Raw genomic sequence first — 17,655 nt, 5'->3', positions numbered from 1 at the left:
TTAATAAAATTATAGAAATATACTAATTGTAAATTATTAACAAAATATGAATATTTAGCTGATTTTCATTGTTGAAACGATATATTAGACGATATTAATACATAAAGTTATTTATTTCTTCATCCATATTATGTAGGAATTTAATAATTTCCCCACTAATTCTGCATTTTCCTATTAATATCTTAAAATTTTCAGCCGATAATGTTCTTTTAAACATTAAGCTTATATTATTCAAAGAAGTAGGAATTTAAAAATCAGAACTCAAGAAATTATTGAACATTTAAGGTATACTTTTATTTAAAGTATTACAAAACAAATGATTTAATCTTCTTCTTCCTCTGGAGCAGCTCCTCCGCTTCCCTTACGCAAGTTCTTCCTCTTGACACGACCAGGTCTACCACCACCAAATGGAGATTTTAGAGAGAAGTCAATGTGCTTTTGTGAATCCAATCTCACAATGAAAGATGGAATGTTCACCACTTGTTTGCGCACTCTGAAATAGGAATATATGTTATGTTTCGTATTTCTACTTTCCAATAATTTGTATCTTTAACGTTTTAAGATATTAATTTATGACTCTACTTAACATATAAAGAATATACCAATTATATATTTTTAACGCGAATACGTATCCGTAAGTACACGACAGACGTTAAGTGCTAGTTTCCTAACACTCAAGTGGCCTGCCTGAAAGAAAATATTAATACACAGTGCTGCATATTCTTGAGTATCATAGCTACCCAGCCAATATTTAAAATCACATTTTTTCTACTGTTTTCATTGGACAATCAGGAATGTTTGAATACCTGCAGTAGCCAAAAGACTATTACTCTCACATTTCATTATTAGAAGAAACTAAAAATTGTCTCCAGCTATGAAACCAAACAAGTATTTACTCCTTATTTGGTGATTAATCTGGAATTTACTATTGCCTTAAAGATTAGAAAGAATCTGTGTATAATCAGATATTTCTTGCCCATTTTTTAAGGCATATGAAGTATTCTATTTAATGAAATTTACCTAATATGACGTTGACGAATAAGCACACGGGCATGATGAATAGATTTAGCAAGTCCCAATTTGAATACTTGAGTTTGAAGTCGTCTTTCTAAGAAATCCTCAATTTTCAAGCCAAGAACATAATCAAGTTTCATACGGCTTTCATCTAACACTCCAATTCTTACCAAGCGACGCAAAAGAGCATTTCCTGATAATTACATACTTTAATAAATAAAAATTAAAGTATACAAAGAAAACATTAAATGCATGATTTCATCAGTAGAAATAAAGAAATAACATCAAAATGATCAGACAAGAGGTGTCAGAAAGTAATTCATCATATAAATCTAGTAAAAAGTTTATTGAATGAAAGATATTAGTAAGAATTTATGTAATACCTTCGAACAAACGTTTAGGATCCTTTTCTTCCAAAGTAAGAAGCTCACGAGCAGCTTTTCGAATATTTGCTAGTGTGTATTTAACTCTCCATACTTCACGCTTGTTACGAAGACCATATTCACCAATAATTCGCAACTCTTGATCTAAACGAGCCTTCTCATAAGGTCTCCTTGGAGTAACATAAGTTTTTGAAAAAACTGAGGGTATCCGTCCGTTAACCATTTTGTATAGTCGTTACCTAATATATATTTAATAAAAAATATTTTCTTTTATTTCATAAATATATGTAATATTTAAATGAATAAATTTATTGTAATATTGTAAAATTATGCTTCTATATAAGATAACGAAAATAAGATTTATTCGAACCACGTGTGTTAAGAACGTTAAGAAACAATCAATTCGAAGAGATATTTAAACTAAACCTAATATAGTTTAAAATACATTAAATATTGATAATATTAGAAATTGTTATTGTTACTGAAATAAATTAAATTTTAAATGACTTCTAAGTAAATAACATACCTTACTCGACTGCGTAAGAATAACGACCACACCACGCTGTATACGAAGTAGAAATGGCCGACATCCTACTGTAAATTATAATTCTCAAGCGAACACAGCGCATAAACAGGAAATCCGGTTCGTTTCAAGTAGCGGGCTTTCTAAGAAATATTTTATTACACAATACATAATAATATTATATGTACTATTAAGATTTAATATAAATTAAAAGAATTTATAATTCTAATAATAATACACCAGCCTATATTATTCATACTGTTTAGAAAAATTAATTTTTATTTAAATAAAAGTATTAATAAAAAATGCGCTTTAATGCTGAATATTTTTAAATATTTTTTAATTATAATTTGATAGTTTTTTTTATATAATAAATTTGATTTATTATATTATATTATTCATATTTGTATAACTTGTCTTAATGTTTAACATGATAAACATGTATCCCATGCATTTTTTGTACGCTATTATATCGAGAAATATATCTCGTAAATCTGAAACATACATCTTACAAAATATTTATCAATCAACTGTTTCCATTATTTTTTAGTTGTGAAATGTAAATTTAAAACAAACAATACATACGTCATTGACCACATGCAATTACGAACAAATCCACGACAATATCGCAAACAAATTTATTTCAAAATATTAAGTCCTTTGATAAGGATGAATTTTTTATCAATTTCGCGATAATTTTATAGAACTTTACATTCTACATTACTGCTGACCTATTTGTTTCCAAATGTGCAGTTATTACGAAATACATTGAGTAGTAATGATATAATTATATTTACAGTATATAGTAATGATAAATGTACGGGATATTTTTAAAATGAATAAAATTAAGTGCTCTATTTAATTTTATAAAATATCAGTGTTTCATCTTCAAATTTTTTAATTCTAACCTAAACAAATTCTTTTTTTATGCCTAAATCTTTACTTTATACTTATAAATTCTTTAGTCAGCTACAAATACATACATATGTCACTATTTTTATCATGAAATATTATGGTACACGAACGATAAATTATTTAAAACAGATAGTCTTAATTTTGTAAAGTCATTGTACCAGAGTATATATTTTTAAATAATTCATTTTATCTTTTTATCATTATTTTTTTTAAATTATTTTGAAATTTCATAATAATAATTAAATAGTTTTTCTTATATAAAGAGTGTGAAATTATATGATACTAAGATCAATGTATATAACAAATAATATCTTTGGTAATTCCTATATCTTAGATTACATACATATTGAAATAAGTCACGTTTCATATTAAGTCACGTTTAAATCACGTTTTAGTTTGATATTCTTGGATTTTTTTGCTGGAGTATGCATCGATATGCAGGGTTATTCTATTGACCCAGAACATGGTGAGACAAAGATAAAAGAAAATGTAAGTATGAGTCACATTTTCAACATGCTCAGTATCTTTGTAACAGTAAAGGAAGCATTAAGAAAACATTTTTGTTCAGTTTTGTCTTATATCAAGAATTAGTTCACTTTATTGCATTTTAAAATCTTTTCATTTTTAAACTTCTAATAGATTTTATATCATGGAAGCTTTTGGAACTGTAAGTATTGGAATCTTATCATTTTACAATAACTTCTTTTTTAAATAATTTCTAAGAAATTTATTTAATAAAATTTTTATTGACTGTAGTGATAAAAATCCCAAAAATTGATAAGGGAAAGTATCGTTATACTTAAAGCTACTGTTGGGTTTAAAAAATTTTATTTAGTATTTTCTTTGTTTGTATATATATATGAACAGTTATCTTTTAATAAAATTAGGTATAATATTTTATGCTTAATATTATGTAAATAGAAAAGAATATTGGAATGATTAGTGTTTAAATGTATTAAATAAAATTTATTTATTTAATTATTAAATATATTATATTATATATTATGCCTTTTTTGATAAAGATTATTGTATACATTGAATAAAAAAAGAAAGTACTAATATATTTGAATAAAAAATACCTCTAATTAGAAAAAGAGGTGTACTGGATGGGAGATGATTTATGTGGAGCAGTATCCACCATTTAGTATCTCATGTGTTCATTTGCATTATGAATTTGCGAGTTTGATGTCCCAAATTTACAAGTATAAGCTGAAAAAGAAAATAAAAAATTATCTATTCTACGACTATCATAAAAATGTAACTGTTATACAATTATAAAAAGTAGATTTATAATTTTGGTAATATTCAAAGATATTCAAAATAAAATTTTAATATTTAGTAAGACATAAAAGCAGGCCATGTATTAATCATCATTTAGAAATGTTATATCTGTACCAAACATTGTGTGAATTGAATATTATAAATTCTTTTTATAGGATGTATCTTTTCATAGACTACAGATCTAGACTGCAGCATATTATTTTTAAATATAGTTTACAATTAAAACAAATAATTAAGAAATATTAAAAAAAAGAGTGAAAAAAGATCATCTTGTAATGTATGCATAGATAATAATTATATTGACCTTTTAAAAGAAATTTATAACTCACGTGAGGAAACTCATGCAAGATAACAGGGCATATGTGTATTACAATCACAATTATCATATAAGATGTATTAATATCTACTACTCTATTGTATCGCATCTCCAATATAATTTTTCTAAATTATATAAATAAAGATAAATTTGCACAGTATCTCAAATATTTAAAATATTTCATTTATTTCAATATCAAATATATCATTTATTCCAATGCATTTCCAAAATTAAAATTTTTATATCTATCTTTTTTAGTATCCTGTTTTGAAGTCTTTTCTTGTGGGTTCACTATCTGGTACATTTTCAACTATTTTATTTCAACCATTGGATCTTATTAAAACCAGACTCCAAAGCAAAGTAAATATGCATCTTGAGTAAGTGTAAAATAATACAATGTTTAATTTTTTAAATTAATTTATACAAAATTACTTAATTTGCTTATTCTTGTACTAGTACTCCAAAAAGTGGTACTTTAGGCATAGTAATTCATATAATCAAAAATGAAAATGTGTTTGGACTCTGGAAGGGTATGACTCCAGTAAGAATTTTTGCAATTATTAGATTTAACAAATTTAAGAAATGTTACTGATTAAATAAAATTTTCAGACCATTACTAGAGTTGTACCTGGTGTTGGATTGTATTTTTCAACATTACATTGGTTAAAGCACACATTGCATCTAAAAGATCCACTCACATCTACAGAAGCTTTGTTATTAGGTATTACTGCAAGGTCTATGTCTGGAGTTTTATTAATTCCAATAACAGTAGTAAAAACACGTTTTGAAGTAGGTGTAATCATTATAAATATATTTATATTTTAATATATACACTATAGAAAGAAAAATATGCAGAAAGTAAAATTTAATGATTAGACATAAAAATATTGATATTAATAATCTAGAATATTCCAGTTAATACCGGTTACATGAAATCATAAAATTTAATATTGATATTGTTTTCATAGAGTGAAGTTTATAAATATAATAGCATAGCAGAAGCATTAAGATTAATTTACGAGCAGGAAGGAGTAAGAGGTCTTTCAAGAGGGTTAATACCAACGTTATTAAGAGATGCTCCTTATAGTGGCATTTATCTCACGTTTTATACTCAGTTAAAAAGTATTTTTACGGAAGCAGGTAAATTTTTATCAAAATAAAATTAGAAACTAATTTATTCACGATATGATTATATCTTTTTAATATTTCTTTTTAGATTTGCCCTACGCCAAATCGTCAGCTCCGATTCATTTTAGTTGTGGAATATTAGCAGGAATATTTGCTTCCACTGTAACACAACCTGCCGATGTAATCAAGACAAAAATGCAATTATATCCTAACGAATTTAAAGACGTTCGTAATTCAGCTTTTAGGATTTATAAAAAATATGGTGTATTAGGATATTTTAAAGGCATTGTTCCACGAATGTTGAGAAGGACATTAGTGACTGCAATGGCTTGGACCGTATACGAAGAGGTAGCAAAATTTTTAAATCTTTCACTTTTTTATTATCAAGACAAATCATACGAATTAAATAATATATTATTTTTAGGTTACAAAATTTATAGGGCTTAAATAAAATTGTTTCTATTTAATAATATAATTTTTTGGTGTTTGTTGACATCAAATTTAAAGAAAGTCAATAATTTACGCATGATGGAACCAAAGTCATTCAGCCAATACAAATATTTACACTTGATACACAGTATTTTAATTTTGTACAAAGATAATTTGATTCTAGCGGACAATTGTATTATAGCAAATATCACTACTATGTACAGTATTCAGGTAGAATATCCTATCGCTCAATAATGTGTTATTCCTGCATATATTCTTATTTAATAAATTTTATAATTTAATGTTAAAAATTGTACAGTGTCTGTTACTTTGCTTATATTCCTGCCTATTTTAATGTTTGCATGTTTTCCAAAATAACCTGATACTTTCATTGTAGTACTGTTTTATTAAATTTAATTAACAATCTTAAAAGTATTACAATGTAAATTATAGACAATTTACCTTCATATCTTTTTTTATATGTAGTCTAAAGTAACATTTGCATCAGATACGAATAAATTACTAATAAATCTGTTTTTAATTTTTAAATTATAATGTTGACAATATTAATTAGATACTAAATTTTTAGAATTTTGATTTTTCGTAATTAGCTTGAAGAGTACGCGATGCGACAAATATCAACTTATTAATTGATATTATATACAATTAATTTTTAGATTATGCAAAATCTTTACCTTAATATTATATTAAGCAGTGTGCAAGTGAGCCTGTTGTAATGGTTATATCCCCATAGCATGTCTCCTGTCTGAAAATAGACAACACAGCTTTTAGAAATTATGATCCTATTATCTTTTTCTCTCATATTAATTTTGGTCGTTACCAAATAGCACAGGATAACGTATTTATATATTATTTGTTAACCTTGTCCTAATACATGACATTTAAAAAATTATCATACTTCTGTCGGCTACATGTGTGAGGAAGTAGATTACATAATTAAAATTGATCATCTTTGCTTGTGACATTGGAAATAAATAGAATAAGTTTTTAAATACATTATACAGAATTTAAATAAAAATAATTGATGTATTAATAAACTTATAGACGAAAAAGGGACATTAATTATCATTACAAAAGTTACATAACAAATGTTATTAACCTTTTTAGAAGATACTTATTAATATAAAAATTTAATATTATTTAATAAATTTACTCCTTTTTCATGTGAGTAGGTCTGTGCTGAAATAATGTTTTAATAAATTTATTTAAATAAATTTATTTATTTTAATTCTCCTTCAATATAAAATTATTTATCAGACATATGACAATATAAAAATGAAATGAGAGTGGAATGAAAACCTATCATGATGGATAACAAATTTTAATTAGAAACAATTGGAATCTCTTATCATGTAAGAATCCTTTCATCCCAATGTAACAATACAAGACGATCCTTTATTTAGAACCATTATTTTGATACTTTGCTTCTTCCATTTCTCTTTCTTTCTTTCTACTTCTTTTATAAAGTCTATGTGGTCCAGGATGTATATTATTAAATGTGTGAATGATGTATGAATTACATATGAATTACACAAATGTAGTACGCGCACAAAGTATGAGTTTTCTATAAGCCGAAATGAAGGACGCGGTAAAAGAATAAGACAAGATATGATTAAAGGGGATGTCCTCGGAGCACCATAAGATACATTCCACATGACCTGTCATCAACCTTCAAATCGCTGTACCGTGATACTATAAGAATTACGACTTTCTGCTAAGAAAATTTGACTGAGCTTCGCCATGTCCTGTCTCTCAGAACTAAAAATAATGGAGAAAAAAATGCATGCAAAGGGAAGAATATGCATCATATATGATACATGTTTCTCGAACTTTTACAAGTAAAGTTCAAAAGACGACAATACAACTATATACCAAGTTATAATCTGGACTTATTTATCGATTAATCAATTATAGCCACATGGCTGTTAAATATGCATACTTTATATTTTTGGACTATACATATGAATCTTTTATTATTTCAAAAAATTATGGCTTTATTATCTTAAATGTAATGATTAAACTTGTTCCTTTGGTTACATAGCAGAAATTTTCCCTGACTAATTAATAATTGTTTGATTTCAAATTGAATATGCTCCAATAAATTACAATCAGGGAATAAGGAAAGTAAGAGCAGGATTTTGTTATCATAACTTTAAGCACTCAAATATTGCTCCAAAATAAAGATCACCATTTTGAAAACGTCTAATTTTCCTAATAAAAGGACATGTTTGGTATTATCATTCCGATATAAATACCTCAGAAATGCGTAGTAGAAGCTAGGATTGTATAGTCACAGTCACACAGGGCACTGTTGTGGCAGGTCTACGGAAGTAGGCACTGTTTCCTCCACTAAACCACTAATTTCTTTTCGACAAAAAAGCTATGCAGTCGTTGAAGTTATATAATTGATTTACCCTATGAAGACATTATACCGATCAAAGCAAGCATAGGTATACCTTCTCCTATCTTGCTCTGTAGACAATATCTATAGTACTACATGATAAAAATACCTTTCATATGGGAACAACTTTTACTATTCCTTGCTCGACATTACCTCGATGCACCGTTTTTTCAGTAATACGTTACATAGAGCGAGCTCGTCACTTTGAAAATTAAACGCTGTACAAACAGGTCCATATGAAATTTAGTACAAGTGTTTCTCCGATTAATAGGCAGGACCAGAGACTGGCTCGCTGTGACTATGCCATTCTTCAAAATTACAGATAATTATCATGTATATATTATGTGCATCTAATGAAACTCACCTGGTAAAGAACCTGTACAGTAATTGAGACGAATATGATATATTGTTTAGTGCATACCTGGCTTACTTCTCACTCACTAACCAATCAAGAGTAGTTACTTGTGACTTCGACTTCTAGATCGATGGCGACGTCGGTTGTGATGACTCGAGCTTCGATGATCACGACTTCCTGAAAGTTAAATGGTTTTTTGAATAGTTCAAATTTTGCAATGGTGCATTCTTTATTTACCTTTATCTCGAGCATGACGTCGGTGATCATCATCTCGATGTCTGTCATGTTTGTCTCTTGATCTGCTTCTACTTCTGTGTCCTGAATTTCTGCACATAATTAGCAATATGAAATTATCATACCTTAATAATTTAATGTAATAAATTAATACGTGAGTAGCTATGATACCTGTGACTGGTTGAGTCATGTCTGCCTTTATCATCATCACGCCTACGACGTTTATCTCTTTCTCTATCCCTATCCCTATCATCTCTTCTTCGCCTATCAAGTTCTTCATTTGCACGTGCTCTTTGTTTTCTATCCTCTTCCCTCCTTTGCTCCTTTTCATCTCTGGCTTTTTCACGTTTACTCTACAAAGTTATTTTTATAGTAATTATCATTTCAAGCTATGAAAGAATGTATACAAAATATATTTCTTAAAAATTATGAGTTACCATAATTTCTTGAAGAGCGCTCTTTAACCTAGCATAGCCAACATGTTGTTTACCCATTAGGTGATCATCAATTCGTTGTTGAGCATCACCAACAATAAGAAATGCACCACATACATCACATACCTCCATTTGTTTTTCTTGTGCAGCAGCTAATTCAGCAGTCTAAGATAAACGAAATTTTTAGCTTTTACTGTTCTTTATTATGATATCTTATACAATGTATTATAATATTTACCTGATTGTAATGACTATTATCATTAGACTTCCGTAACGTTTCTCGTTCTTCTTTTAATTGATCGCATAGTCTCATTAGGCCTTGAGCCTGTTCCACATTGCCTTGTATTCCGCTTTGTTCTGCTTCTTCTACTAGTTTATTGATTTTTTCAGTTAAAAGTGCAATTTGTTCTTCATTTCTTTGAGTTTGTGCTGGTGTCAAGGTAGGCTAAATAAATAACAATTTATAGATTTTTATCATTACAAACACAGGGCACTCTACAAAATGAATCTTTAAAATTAATTTACCGCTTCTGTTCTTCCAATAAGGGCTAATCGTTGTTTTCCCTTTATTATTTTTCTTTCAACTTCATTCAACATGCTTTGACAAAATCTAATAAATTCATCCTCGTATTGTTGTTTTCGATACGAGTAGGGAGCTTTTTCGAATAATTCTCTAGCTTCGTCATCATGCACTCGAGAACACGCACCCAAATCAGCTCTCGTATTAACGAATAAATCATGAGGGCAAAATTTAACTAAATACAATTTACAAAACTGTAATGAAAAATAAGAATGAAAATTATGACGAAATATCAATACTTCAAAACTCCAACTTTTAAAATGACTATGTCGGAATATCAACATTTTCGAGTACTTACCTCAGGATCTTCCCAATTAAGTTCTTTGGGTTTTTCATTGGGAAGAACATTTCTATTCCTTCCCATAAGCTCGTCGAGCAGAGCAGCAGCAGCAGCAGCAGCCATGTTCCAAAATTCTTGATTGAATGTCGGTTATTAATGGTATACGAAAATGCACCGATAATTTTTATGTAAACACTATGAAACTTACGTAGTTTGTTCTGCGTAGTTGTTTATGAGTAAGATTTAATAAATGATGGAACTGTGTAAAGTTACTCGAACAAGAAAAACACACAGGGACATTAAGTGAATCAAACGAAATGTTAATACTTTGATTCTAACCCCGAACTCCTTTTTACTTTAGAAGGCGGTAGTGTAGCAAACAATATGGCGAAACTTATAGAAAGTATATACATATGTGAAAGCGAACAAGAGAAAATCCAAATTTTCACTCGTTCAATTCAATAAACAATGTATATTAAACAAATCCTAACTTGTTTTATATTTCTTTCAGCTGTTTCTTCTTTATTTATTTATTGCAAGTATCCTGAAAAATTAAAAAAGAAACTCTATACAATAAAACGCAACATAAGCCGCGCTATGACGTTCTGACAATATTCGTTACTACGTGATATAATATAAAACATCAATGTCTCTTTTTAACAGTATATATATATATATGTACACCTAAGTTTATTATCATTTTCTTTATAAGAATAAAAAATAATTTCATTATTCAATTATATCTGATACATATGCATGACTTAATTTTTTTATATATTTTATATCATACATAACTCGTTTAAACAGATAGTTGACTATTTCTCCGCGTACATAACCTTAAGCGCGTCTTATATAAATTTTGCTTACTTGTTTTTGGGATTTTCAGCACGCATTTAAAAAATATTCATAATAACAACATTCTAAAGTAACAAGCGTTATTAAAGATAACGTAATAACAATTTATTGGTTATCACTGTTAAACTAATGTTGATTACACATATATTGCATGTTTGCAATATCCATAAATATAATTTCATATCTAATTCAGCATACCAATTATAAATTCGGATATCAATCGTTCTCAATCTAAAAATAATTGTCAGATTTCTACAGAATAAGAGTATGAAATGCTAGAAACGATTTATATATTATACAATTAATTCATAGAACTATAACTATACTTTATTCGTATAAATATAATAATTACTCCAAAGTGTGCTTTTGTCTTTTCTTTGTAATTTCAACGAAAGATGTATGATGACACCAGATGTGATATAATTAACGACAGAAATGTGACGATGATTGCGACGATGGATGATAATTATCAAAGGAATGCCGATTGAATTTATTCGTACTCTTCGTCATCGGGTCGTACTTGAGGGAATCTTCTCACAGGTTGGTGTTGAGGTTGCGGGCGTCTATGTTGAAGAGGAATGTTCACTTCCTCAGGACTGCGGAAAACTTGATTCACAGGTAAACGAAATTGAGGAAGACCCGTTGGTTGTGGACGTGCTGACGGTGGAATACTATTCAACGTAGGTTGGGGACTCGCATACACCTATAGATATATATCTCACATTTTTATCTCCTTTTACTTTATATTTCAAGGTGGTAGCATGTAAATAAAATCTTACAGGTGGAGTAGGACGGCGAATAGGTGCAGAAGGAGTAATCTGATAGTCACCAGCCTCGCGCTCGTCCGGGTGAATGTCTGTCGGGAAGTATCTTTCGCTGTATCTCAAGGTTACGTTGGGTTTGTTCTCAGCTTCAGCCAAGTTCAATGGTTTGTAAAGGTACTCGTTGACGAAATGGTACTGCGAACTCTTTTTGCAATTGATGTCTCCACTCGGAGGCATGCAAATTAGATGAACCTGTAACAGAGATCTGTAACTGTCTCGAGGTTTAAGCAGAGAAAGGAGTTTCGTAGGATAGTTAACGCCGCGTACATTTTTATTTGCATCTCTGCTACCGAAAAAAGGAACGCGAGTAGATTATCCCGGAAACGCATAACGACTCACTGGTATCGGGCGATTGAACGTGCGATTTATGATTGGCCTTACCCACCTGCTTGTCCGGGTACAGAAAACCGGAAGAGGTATGGTGAAAACGCGCGCCAAAGCATGAGAGAAGTGAAATTTGCTTATCAGTGATATTCAAACCTGGCTGTTTGCACGATCACGGGAATTTTATATTCGTCAACGTTTTCACTTGCAGCAGCTCAGATTACGCATAAAAGGTCACTATTCGTGTAATTACGGAATAAAACAGGTATAGAAAGTGTCTCGCATTCTTGCGTTGAATATGGAGAGTAGATTTATTTAAAGATTGTGTCTGCTGAAAATTACCTGATGGAATGTAAATCCTTCGGGGCAGATCCAAGAATGTTTCGCGTTGTCTTGACAATAATGGAAGACTTCGCAATTAAGATCTTCATCGGCATAATAGCCCGTTTGCTTGTTCACACAATCGAATTTACTTTGTGGTAAAAGAAGAGTCAACCGATCGGGCTCTTCCTTCTCTTCCAATTCTTCAGCTTCCTTTAAGTTTAGAATACAATTTGAAGCATTATACATGTTTTAATGCGAACAAAGTAGGTACTAAACCGTTTATGTAAGACATTTCATTTCTCTGTTTTATTTTTTGAAAGATAGTAGCTAAGATCTTTCTTAAAATTAGCTCAACGATTTACTACAAAATTATTACTTAATTTCAATAGTCGTTCTGGGATGGCAACGAAATACGTAATTATTGGAAATCACAGACAAAACAAAAATGCTTTACTTCTTCAAGAACATTTCTTTCTTTTCATCGTAATGACTGACTATTACATAAGCTTATTGAGTGGAACTGCAAACAATGAATGCAAGAATTTCTTAGACTACTTTCACTTATTGTGAGATACAAAAGCGTAACAGTTTCACCTGTACATCGATATTCCTTAAAATTTTTTAAATGACAACTGTATAATTTGCTTTGAATGGATATTAAAGAAATATAATTACCCGAGCATTTTGTGGTTGTCCACCACGAAGAATACCACCACGTGGTGGTCCATTCACTCTAATAGCTGCCTGGTCGAGAGGTGGGCCCGATGGTTTACGGTATAGCTATAAAAGAATAATGCTTGCAAATGAAAAGTACCTGTATTTATATTCATGAATGAAGAGCAATCAAATTCATCTTGTGCTTCTTGGATCATTCATGAAAGTATGCGGTTATGCATGGTAATATATAAAGGTACGCGAGTCGATACGTTAAAGCAATTGAAAGTAACTTATTTTTACGTAAGTTGTTACGCAACATGTAGCGACAGGCGCAATTATATGACGTAACTGTTTTCGTTGCAAGTAATAATTTTAATTTTATATATGTTTATAATTAGATAAAAGTAACAATCGTTGTCATAACATCAGAAATATCTAGTTTCTCCCCTAACAAAAAAAAAAAAAGTTATTTCGGTATAGTCATTGCAGTTCTTTATCTTCAGGATTGGTATCTTTAAAAGTTTGACAATTCATAACAAAATTCTCAAATTTCTACATGTCCTTGTTTCATATGAAGATTCATTATGAAGATTATAGAAGATATGAAGGGGAAAGATACGAAAAGTCATATTTCTTGTAAGAGCTAATTTGTACTTATAATATTTTTCTCCTGTAATTTTCATATGTACAAAACCTAATGTATCGTGAATAAATTATAATTTTATTGCTTACAGGTGGTTGACTGCTGGGATTTCTGAAGGCAGGCGTCGGAGAAGGAGTAGGTGTTACAATGTTATCCTCATAGCTGTTATCGCGGAAACCTTGACCAGCGTTAAGGCCAGTCGAATAGAGTGGCCCTAAACTGGATGATTTGCCGGGATAAGGCACTCTTGGTTCTAGGTCGTAAGATCCCTGCGCTGCTGCAGTTGCAGCTAATGCCGCTAGACACAGCCAATACATTCTATAAATGGAAATCGTGAGAGTTCCGTTAAGTGATCCACGTCAATTTTTCACTCTTCAGGATGACGCGTGTGATATATTTTTCGATATGTAGTACAGAGAGAAAATTTATCCCATTTGCTGCGGACATATGCAAGGGAAAGCGACCTTGGTTCTTGATGCCCTCCATAAAGCGCCATAGCCGAGTCGAAGTGAAAAGCAGCGATATTTCATTAGATTTACGTAAAGTTGATGTTCATCTCGCGCGAAATTATTATCATTATTTATAAATTAATCGATCTCATTTATTACCTTGTAATCGCATCGCGTGCGACTGATTATTTTTCAACATCTTTTACGTAATTCTTTTCACGTTTGAATTGATTAATAACGACATTAGTAGCGGTGATCTTCCAGTGTTTAATAATCAAATATATCATTACAATTTCACCCGCAGATATGGATGTATTAGAAATGAGAAATGGTTGAAGGAGAGATAGGAGCATAAATCATTGGTTAGAAAAGTGGTACATATCTGTTAACTTTTTAGCAGATTCATTCGCAGCTGACCGTCTGTAAATGTACTGAAATCATGCATGTCGATGACCTAAAATATTCGCGAGAAATGTAGTAAAATAACCTAATCGATAAATACACTTACTTACATATATGTAAACGTATAAGTATATTTATTCAAAGGAAACGAAACTAGTTACTTTCTACATAAATATACTTTAACGAAATTATCAATATTTATCGTATTTATCAAACGCAGGAAGAGTTCATTAAACTTATCGATTTTTTGGTGACAGCCTATTGTTTGTCTTGAAAGAAGTACATCCGTTTACACTTCTACCGATAATGGTCGTGGAAAGCACCTTACTTTCTAAGTGCGTAAAACACGGATAGTGGTTTCACGATTCGTTGGAAACATCTCATTCGTAACGGTGATGACGATGTATCGCGAGAGATCCGGGGCTTTCGATAAATTTGAAAGGCTCGATTTACGAAAGTGAATCTTCCGACATCTCAGTGGTAATAATCTGTCAGTTGTTAAGAGAAATCTCTTGTACAGATGTGATAGATGCGAAAAGATATCACGGAGATTAATACATTGAAAAATTAAAGCGATCTTTATATTTAACATATCAAATAAATTGTAATTGAGAAGGAAAAATTGTAATAAATATCCCTCTATTTTTACTTTTTACAAATACCCTATTTCTTATAAAACAGGCTATGTCACAGGAAAGCATTTACAATACCAAAAGTTTCGAACCGCTATGTGTTTCATAATCATTACTCTTGAATTAAAAACCAAATCCAGTACAGATACAACCGGATAAGTGATTTCAAATTTTATAATATCAGTGAAATAGTTACTTGCATAGATCACTGGTGAAAACTTTTTATTTTTTTTGAGAAGGTAAACCCGAATAAAACGAGTATTGGAAAAGGTTTCCTGAGCCTGTTACAAAGATCAAATGTAACCTGCTTTTTCCTCGTTTAATACAACTTTTACGCAACTCGTTTCTCGTATGGGATCCCGGGTCATCGCGTAATTCCGTTGCGGTGATTTACTTGATTGACCAGTCCATTTAAAGAAACAAAGTGGTCAATAAGTAGCAACTACAGGGAACGGAAAAAATGTCGCTCTTAATGAGAATCTTGTCTTTACTAGGCGTAAGTCCGCGAACCGGCCGATCGTTAAAGAGTCAGTTGCAAACTTGGTTCGATCGGTAGCTCCGAGTGAAAGTGAGAGGGTCTGCGTGTAAAAATGGTACTATCCGGAGAAAAATGGGAACGTATCTGTCTAGAGCGTTGCAAATTATGTTATGGTGTAAGAGTATGTATGCAGATCGCGAAACAATATCGTTCAACGTACGCAACTGGAAAGGATACCGATCAAGGATTCGATAGAACTTGATGTCAGGAATTCGATCACCACCACTAATTTTTCATGTTTCGTTTCTATTTCAGTTTCTCCGATATCGTCGATCAAAAAAAATCGTAGAAACTTTCTCCGCATGCTGGTACATGATCAAACGTAATTAACATATCTTAATAATTAGAGCAATTTTCAGAGATTACTTGGAATGTAATTGTGCGAATTTAGTTTCTTTTTTACTTGGATGTATTTATGGCAACGATTAGTTTCATTCAATGAAATCTCCTGTAATAAATCGCTAAACTTTCTCAAGGTTGACTGCTTTGAATTAAAAATGTAGATTCAGCATGATGGATCATATGATTTTTAATACATATTAATTGAGATTGATTTACTTTTATAAGTGTGACTAATTTGCAATAAATGTGAGAAAATGGGAATGATCCAAGTTATTGTCGAAATTAATTTGAGGATTTTTTAAAAGAAATATTTCTTGTTTTCAACGAAGTTATGTTTGAGATTGGAAGCTGATCCACGGGGGGTTCTCGAATCATATCAAAGAAAGCAATTACATAATGAAAAAAGAGATAGTTGTCGGACAACTACAAACGAGAGAAACGCGACGGTATAATATAATCAGTAGAGGGCATACGTAACTGGTCGGCCAATTGTCAGACTTGGACGTGTTCTCACGGAAATCTGGAGCAGACTTTATTTTTGTGACGACATTTTTTTTTTTGATTCAAAGTAGATAAAAGCTACGGTCTTCAGAGTGCCAACTTTTTATTCTCGTATTCTATGCTCCAGAATTTTAAGATTATAAGAAGTCTTGAAAGAATAATTTTATTTTTAATCAATATTATATAATATAATAAAATGATATTATATAAGCTTAAAAATGTTTAAAATGAACTACCCTACTATAGATTCTACGAATTAAGAATAATTGATAAAATAGTTCGATGTAATAACACATCGATCAACTAATGCGACTAAAATCTTTCATAAATTCCTAACTTGCAGTTCCTGATCGCCCTCGCACAACCGGTTTCCTTTCCCGTTTCCAGGGCACGTGCCATAATCTTTGCTCCGCCATGCATAACAACGATAATTTCGCAAAATTTTTCATAATATTTCCATAGACCTACCTACTGCAATACACATTGGTATTCGAATCTACTACGTTGAATATTGTTAAATATCATCCGGATTATTTATTCATCGTTAATCGTTCCAAATAATTATTCGCACGTTAAAAAAAGAACATTAATGATACACAGATAAAAAGCCGAGAAATGATCATTGGATTTCCAATGGAAAACACTTGCACTGTTCTATTATTATTTGTCACTAATCCCACATTTTTGACTTCTTCCCCTTCTCAAATTTTTCGAAACGTACTTTTTACCCCACTTACCTGTCAACGACGGAGGTAGAGGAGTAACAGCACGATTGACAACACACGAGCTTTATCTTGGCCGGCCGGTTCTTCATTCTCTTATATAGCGTGTCTCGCTGAAAGTTACCTCCACCAAGTAATATCTGGGTTC

General features: G+C 30.7%; 4 protein-coding genes across 16 annotated transcripts; 1 reads left to right on the top strand and 3 right to left on the bottom strand.

Moving 5' to 3' along the window:
* Positions 1–269: 269 nt before the first annotated feature.
* Positions 270–2,063, bottom strand: LOC126923500 (40S ribosomal protein S9). 3 transcript variants are annotated; one of them, XR_007713200.1, is made up of 5 exons: positions 1,924–2,063; positions 1,398–1,636; positions 1,021–1,207; positions 603–687; positions 270–493 (listed from the first exon to the last, which is right to left on the bottom strand). XR_007713200.1 is itself a non-coding variant. In XM_050737007.1 (4 exons), exons 2-4 carry the CDS (start codon positions 1,618–1,620, stop codon positions 322–324), a joined length of 582 nt encoding a protein of 193 aa, XP_050592964.1. In that variant the 5' UTR covers positions 1,621–1,636; positions 1,924–2,063; the 3' UTR covers positions 270–321. The 3 variants fall into 3 exon arrangements, 2 of the variants coding, with proteins under 2 accessions (XP_050592964.1, XP_050592965.1); XM_050737007.1 differs by lacking the exon at positions 603–687; XM_050737008.1 differs by lacking the exon at positions 270–493 and having other exon boundaries at positions 652–806.
* A 1,167-nt stretch (positions 2,064–3,230) lies between these two features.
* On the top strand, positions 3,231–6,300 carry LOC126923498 (mitochondrial glycine transporter-like). Of its 2 annotated transcripts, XM_050737002.1 has the most exons (8): positions 3,231–3,324; positions 3,475–3,502; positions 4,691–4,809; positions 4,889–4,973; positions 5,042–5,221; positions 5,401–5,572; positions 5,649–5,908; positions 5,985–6,300. In XM_050737002.1, the coding sequence occupies exons 2-8, from the start codon at positions 3,485–3,487 to the stop codon at positions 6,009–6,011; spliced, it is 861 nt and encodes a 286-aa protein (XP_050592959.1). In that variant the 5' UTR covers positions 3,231–3,324; positions 3,475–3,484; the 3' UTR covers positions 6,012–6,300. The 2 variants fall into 2 exon arrangements, with proteins under 2 accessions (XP_050592959.1, XP_050592958.1); XM_050737001.1 differs by lacking the exon at positions 3,475–3,502 and having other exon boundaries at positions 3,237–3,324.
* On the bottom strand, positions 3,781–10,650 carry LOC126923497 (luc7-like protein 3). 10 transcript variants are annotated; one of them, XR_007713196.1, is made up of 9 exons: positions 10,503–10,650; positions 10,313–10,428; positions 9,960–10,208; positions 9,673–9,879; positions 9,438–9,599; positions 9,172–9,353; positions 9,004–9,092; positions 6,685–8,943; positions 3,781–4,044 (listed from the first exon to the last, which is right to left on the bottom strand). XR_007713196.1 is itself a non-coding variant. In XM_050736999.1 (8 exons), exons 1-7 carry the CDS (start codon positions 10,415–10,417, stop codon positions 8,870–8,872), a joined length of 1,068 nt encoding a protein of 355 aa, XP_050592956.1. In that variant the 5' UTR covers positions 10,418–10,422; the 3' UTR covers positions 6,376–6,755; positions 8,833–8,869. The 10 variants fall into 10 exon arrangements, 3 of the variants coding, with proteins under 3 accessions (XP_050592956.1, XP_050592957.1, XP_050592954.1); XR_007713193.1 differs by lacking the exon at positions 10,503–10,650 and having other exon boundaries at positions 6,685–6,755; positions 8,266–8,943; positions 10,313–10,422; XR_007713195.1 differs by lacking the exon at positions 10,503–10,650 and having other exon boundaries at positions 6,685–8,425; positions 8,521–8,943; positions 10,313–10,422.
* On the bottom strand, positions 10,359–17,628 carry LOC126923496 (uncharacterized). Its single transcript, XM_050736996.1, has 6 exons — positions 17,523–17,628; positions 14,011–14,239; positions 13,297–13,401; positions 12,640–12,831; positions 11,929–12,165; positions 10,359–11,852 (listed from the first exon to the last, which is right to left on the bottom strand). Exons 1-6 carry the CDS (start codon positions 17,597–17,599, stop codon positions 11,640–11,642), a joined length of 1,053 nt encoding a protein of 350 aa, XP_050592953.1. The 5' UTR covers positions 17,600–17,628; the 3' UTR covers positions 10,359–11,639.
* Between the last annotated feature and the right edge of the window lie 27 nt (positions 17,629–17,655).

This window comes from Bombus affinis, chromosome 13, assembly GCF_024516045.1.
Source record: "Bombus affinis isolate iyBomAffi1 chromosome 13, iyBomAffi1.2, whole genome shotgun sequence".
Taxonomy (NCBI): domain Eukaryota; kingdom Metazoa; phylum Arthropoda; class Insecta; order Hymenoptera; family Apidae; genus Bombus; species Bombus affinis.
The sequence above is the reverse complement of the archived record's forward strand: the minus strand, read 5'-3'. Positions and strand labels throughout refer to the sequence as shown.

What these genes read in the sequence shown, in the direction of transcription:
- LOC126923500 (XM_050737007.1), bottom strand. Translation starts at nt 1,620, where the DNA reads ATGGTTAACGGACGGATACCCTCAGTTTTTTCAAAAACTTATGTTACT. An exon ending in TCCTAAACGTTTGTTCGAAG is followed by an intron (nt 1,208 to 1,397) that starts GTATTACATAAA and finishes TGTAATTATCAG; the next exon opens with GAAATGCTCTTTTGCGTCGC. An exon ending in ATTCGTCAACGTCATATTAG is followed by an intron (nt 494 to 1,020) that starts GTAAATTTCATT and finishes TTCCTATTTCAG; the next exon opens with AGTGCGCAAACAAGTGGTGA.
- LOC126923498 (XM_050737001.1), top strand. Translation starts at nt 3,271, where the DNA reads ATGCAGGGTTATTCTATTGACCCAGAACATGGTGAGACAAAGATAAAA. An exon ending in TCTGGAAGGGTATGACTCCA is followed by an intron (nt 4,974 to 5,041) that starts GTAAGAATTTTT and finishes TAAAATTTTCAG; the next exon opens with ACCATTACTAGAGTTGTACC. An exon ending in AAGTATTTTTACGGAAGCAG is followed by an intron (nt 5,573 to 5,648) that starts GTAAATTTTTAT and finishes ATTTCTTTTTAG; the next exon opens with ATTTGCCCTACGCCAAATCG.
- LOC126923497 (XM_050736997.1), bottom strand. Translation starts at nt 10,417, where the DNA reads ATGGCTGCTGCTGCTGCTGCTGCTCTGCTCGACGAGCTTATGGGAAGG. An exon ending in GCGCTCTTCAAGAAATTATG is followed by an intron (nt 9,354 to 9,437) that starts GTAACTCATAAT and finishes ATAACTTTGTAG; the next exon opens with AGTAAACGTGAAAAAGCCAG. An exon ending in ACGTCATGCTCGAGATAAAG is followed by an intron (nt 8,944 to 9,003) that starts GTAAATAAAGAA and finishes TTTAACTTTCAG; the next exon opens with GAAGTCGTGATCATCGAAGC.
- LOC126923496 (XM_050736996.1), bottom strand. Translation starts at nt 17,599, where the DNA reads ATGAAGAACCGGCCGGCCAAGATAAAGCTCGTGTGTTGTCAATCGTGC. An exon ending in TCTACCTCCGTCGTTGACAG is followed by an intron (nt 14,240 to 17,522) that starts GTAAGTGGGGTA and finishes TTCCATTTATAG; the next exon opens with AATGTATTGGCTGTGTCTAG. An exon ending in AAGGATTTACATTCCATCAG is followed by an intron (nt 12,166 to 12,639) that starts GTAATTTTCAGC and finishes TCTCTGTTACAG; the next exon opens with GTTCATCTAATTTGCATGCC.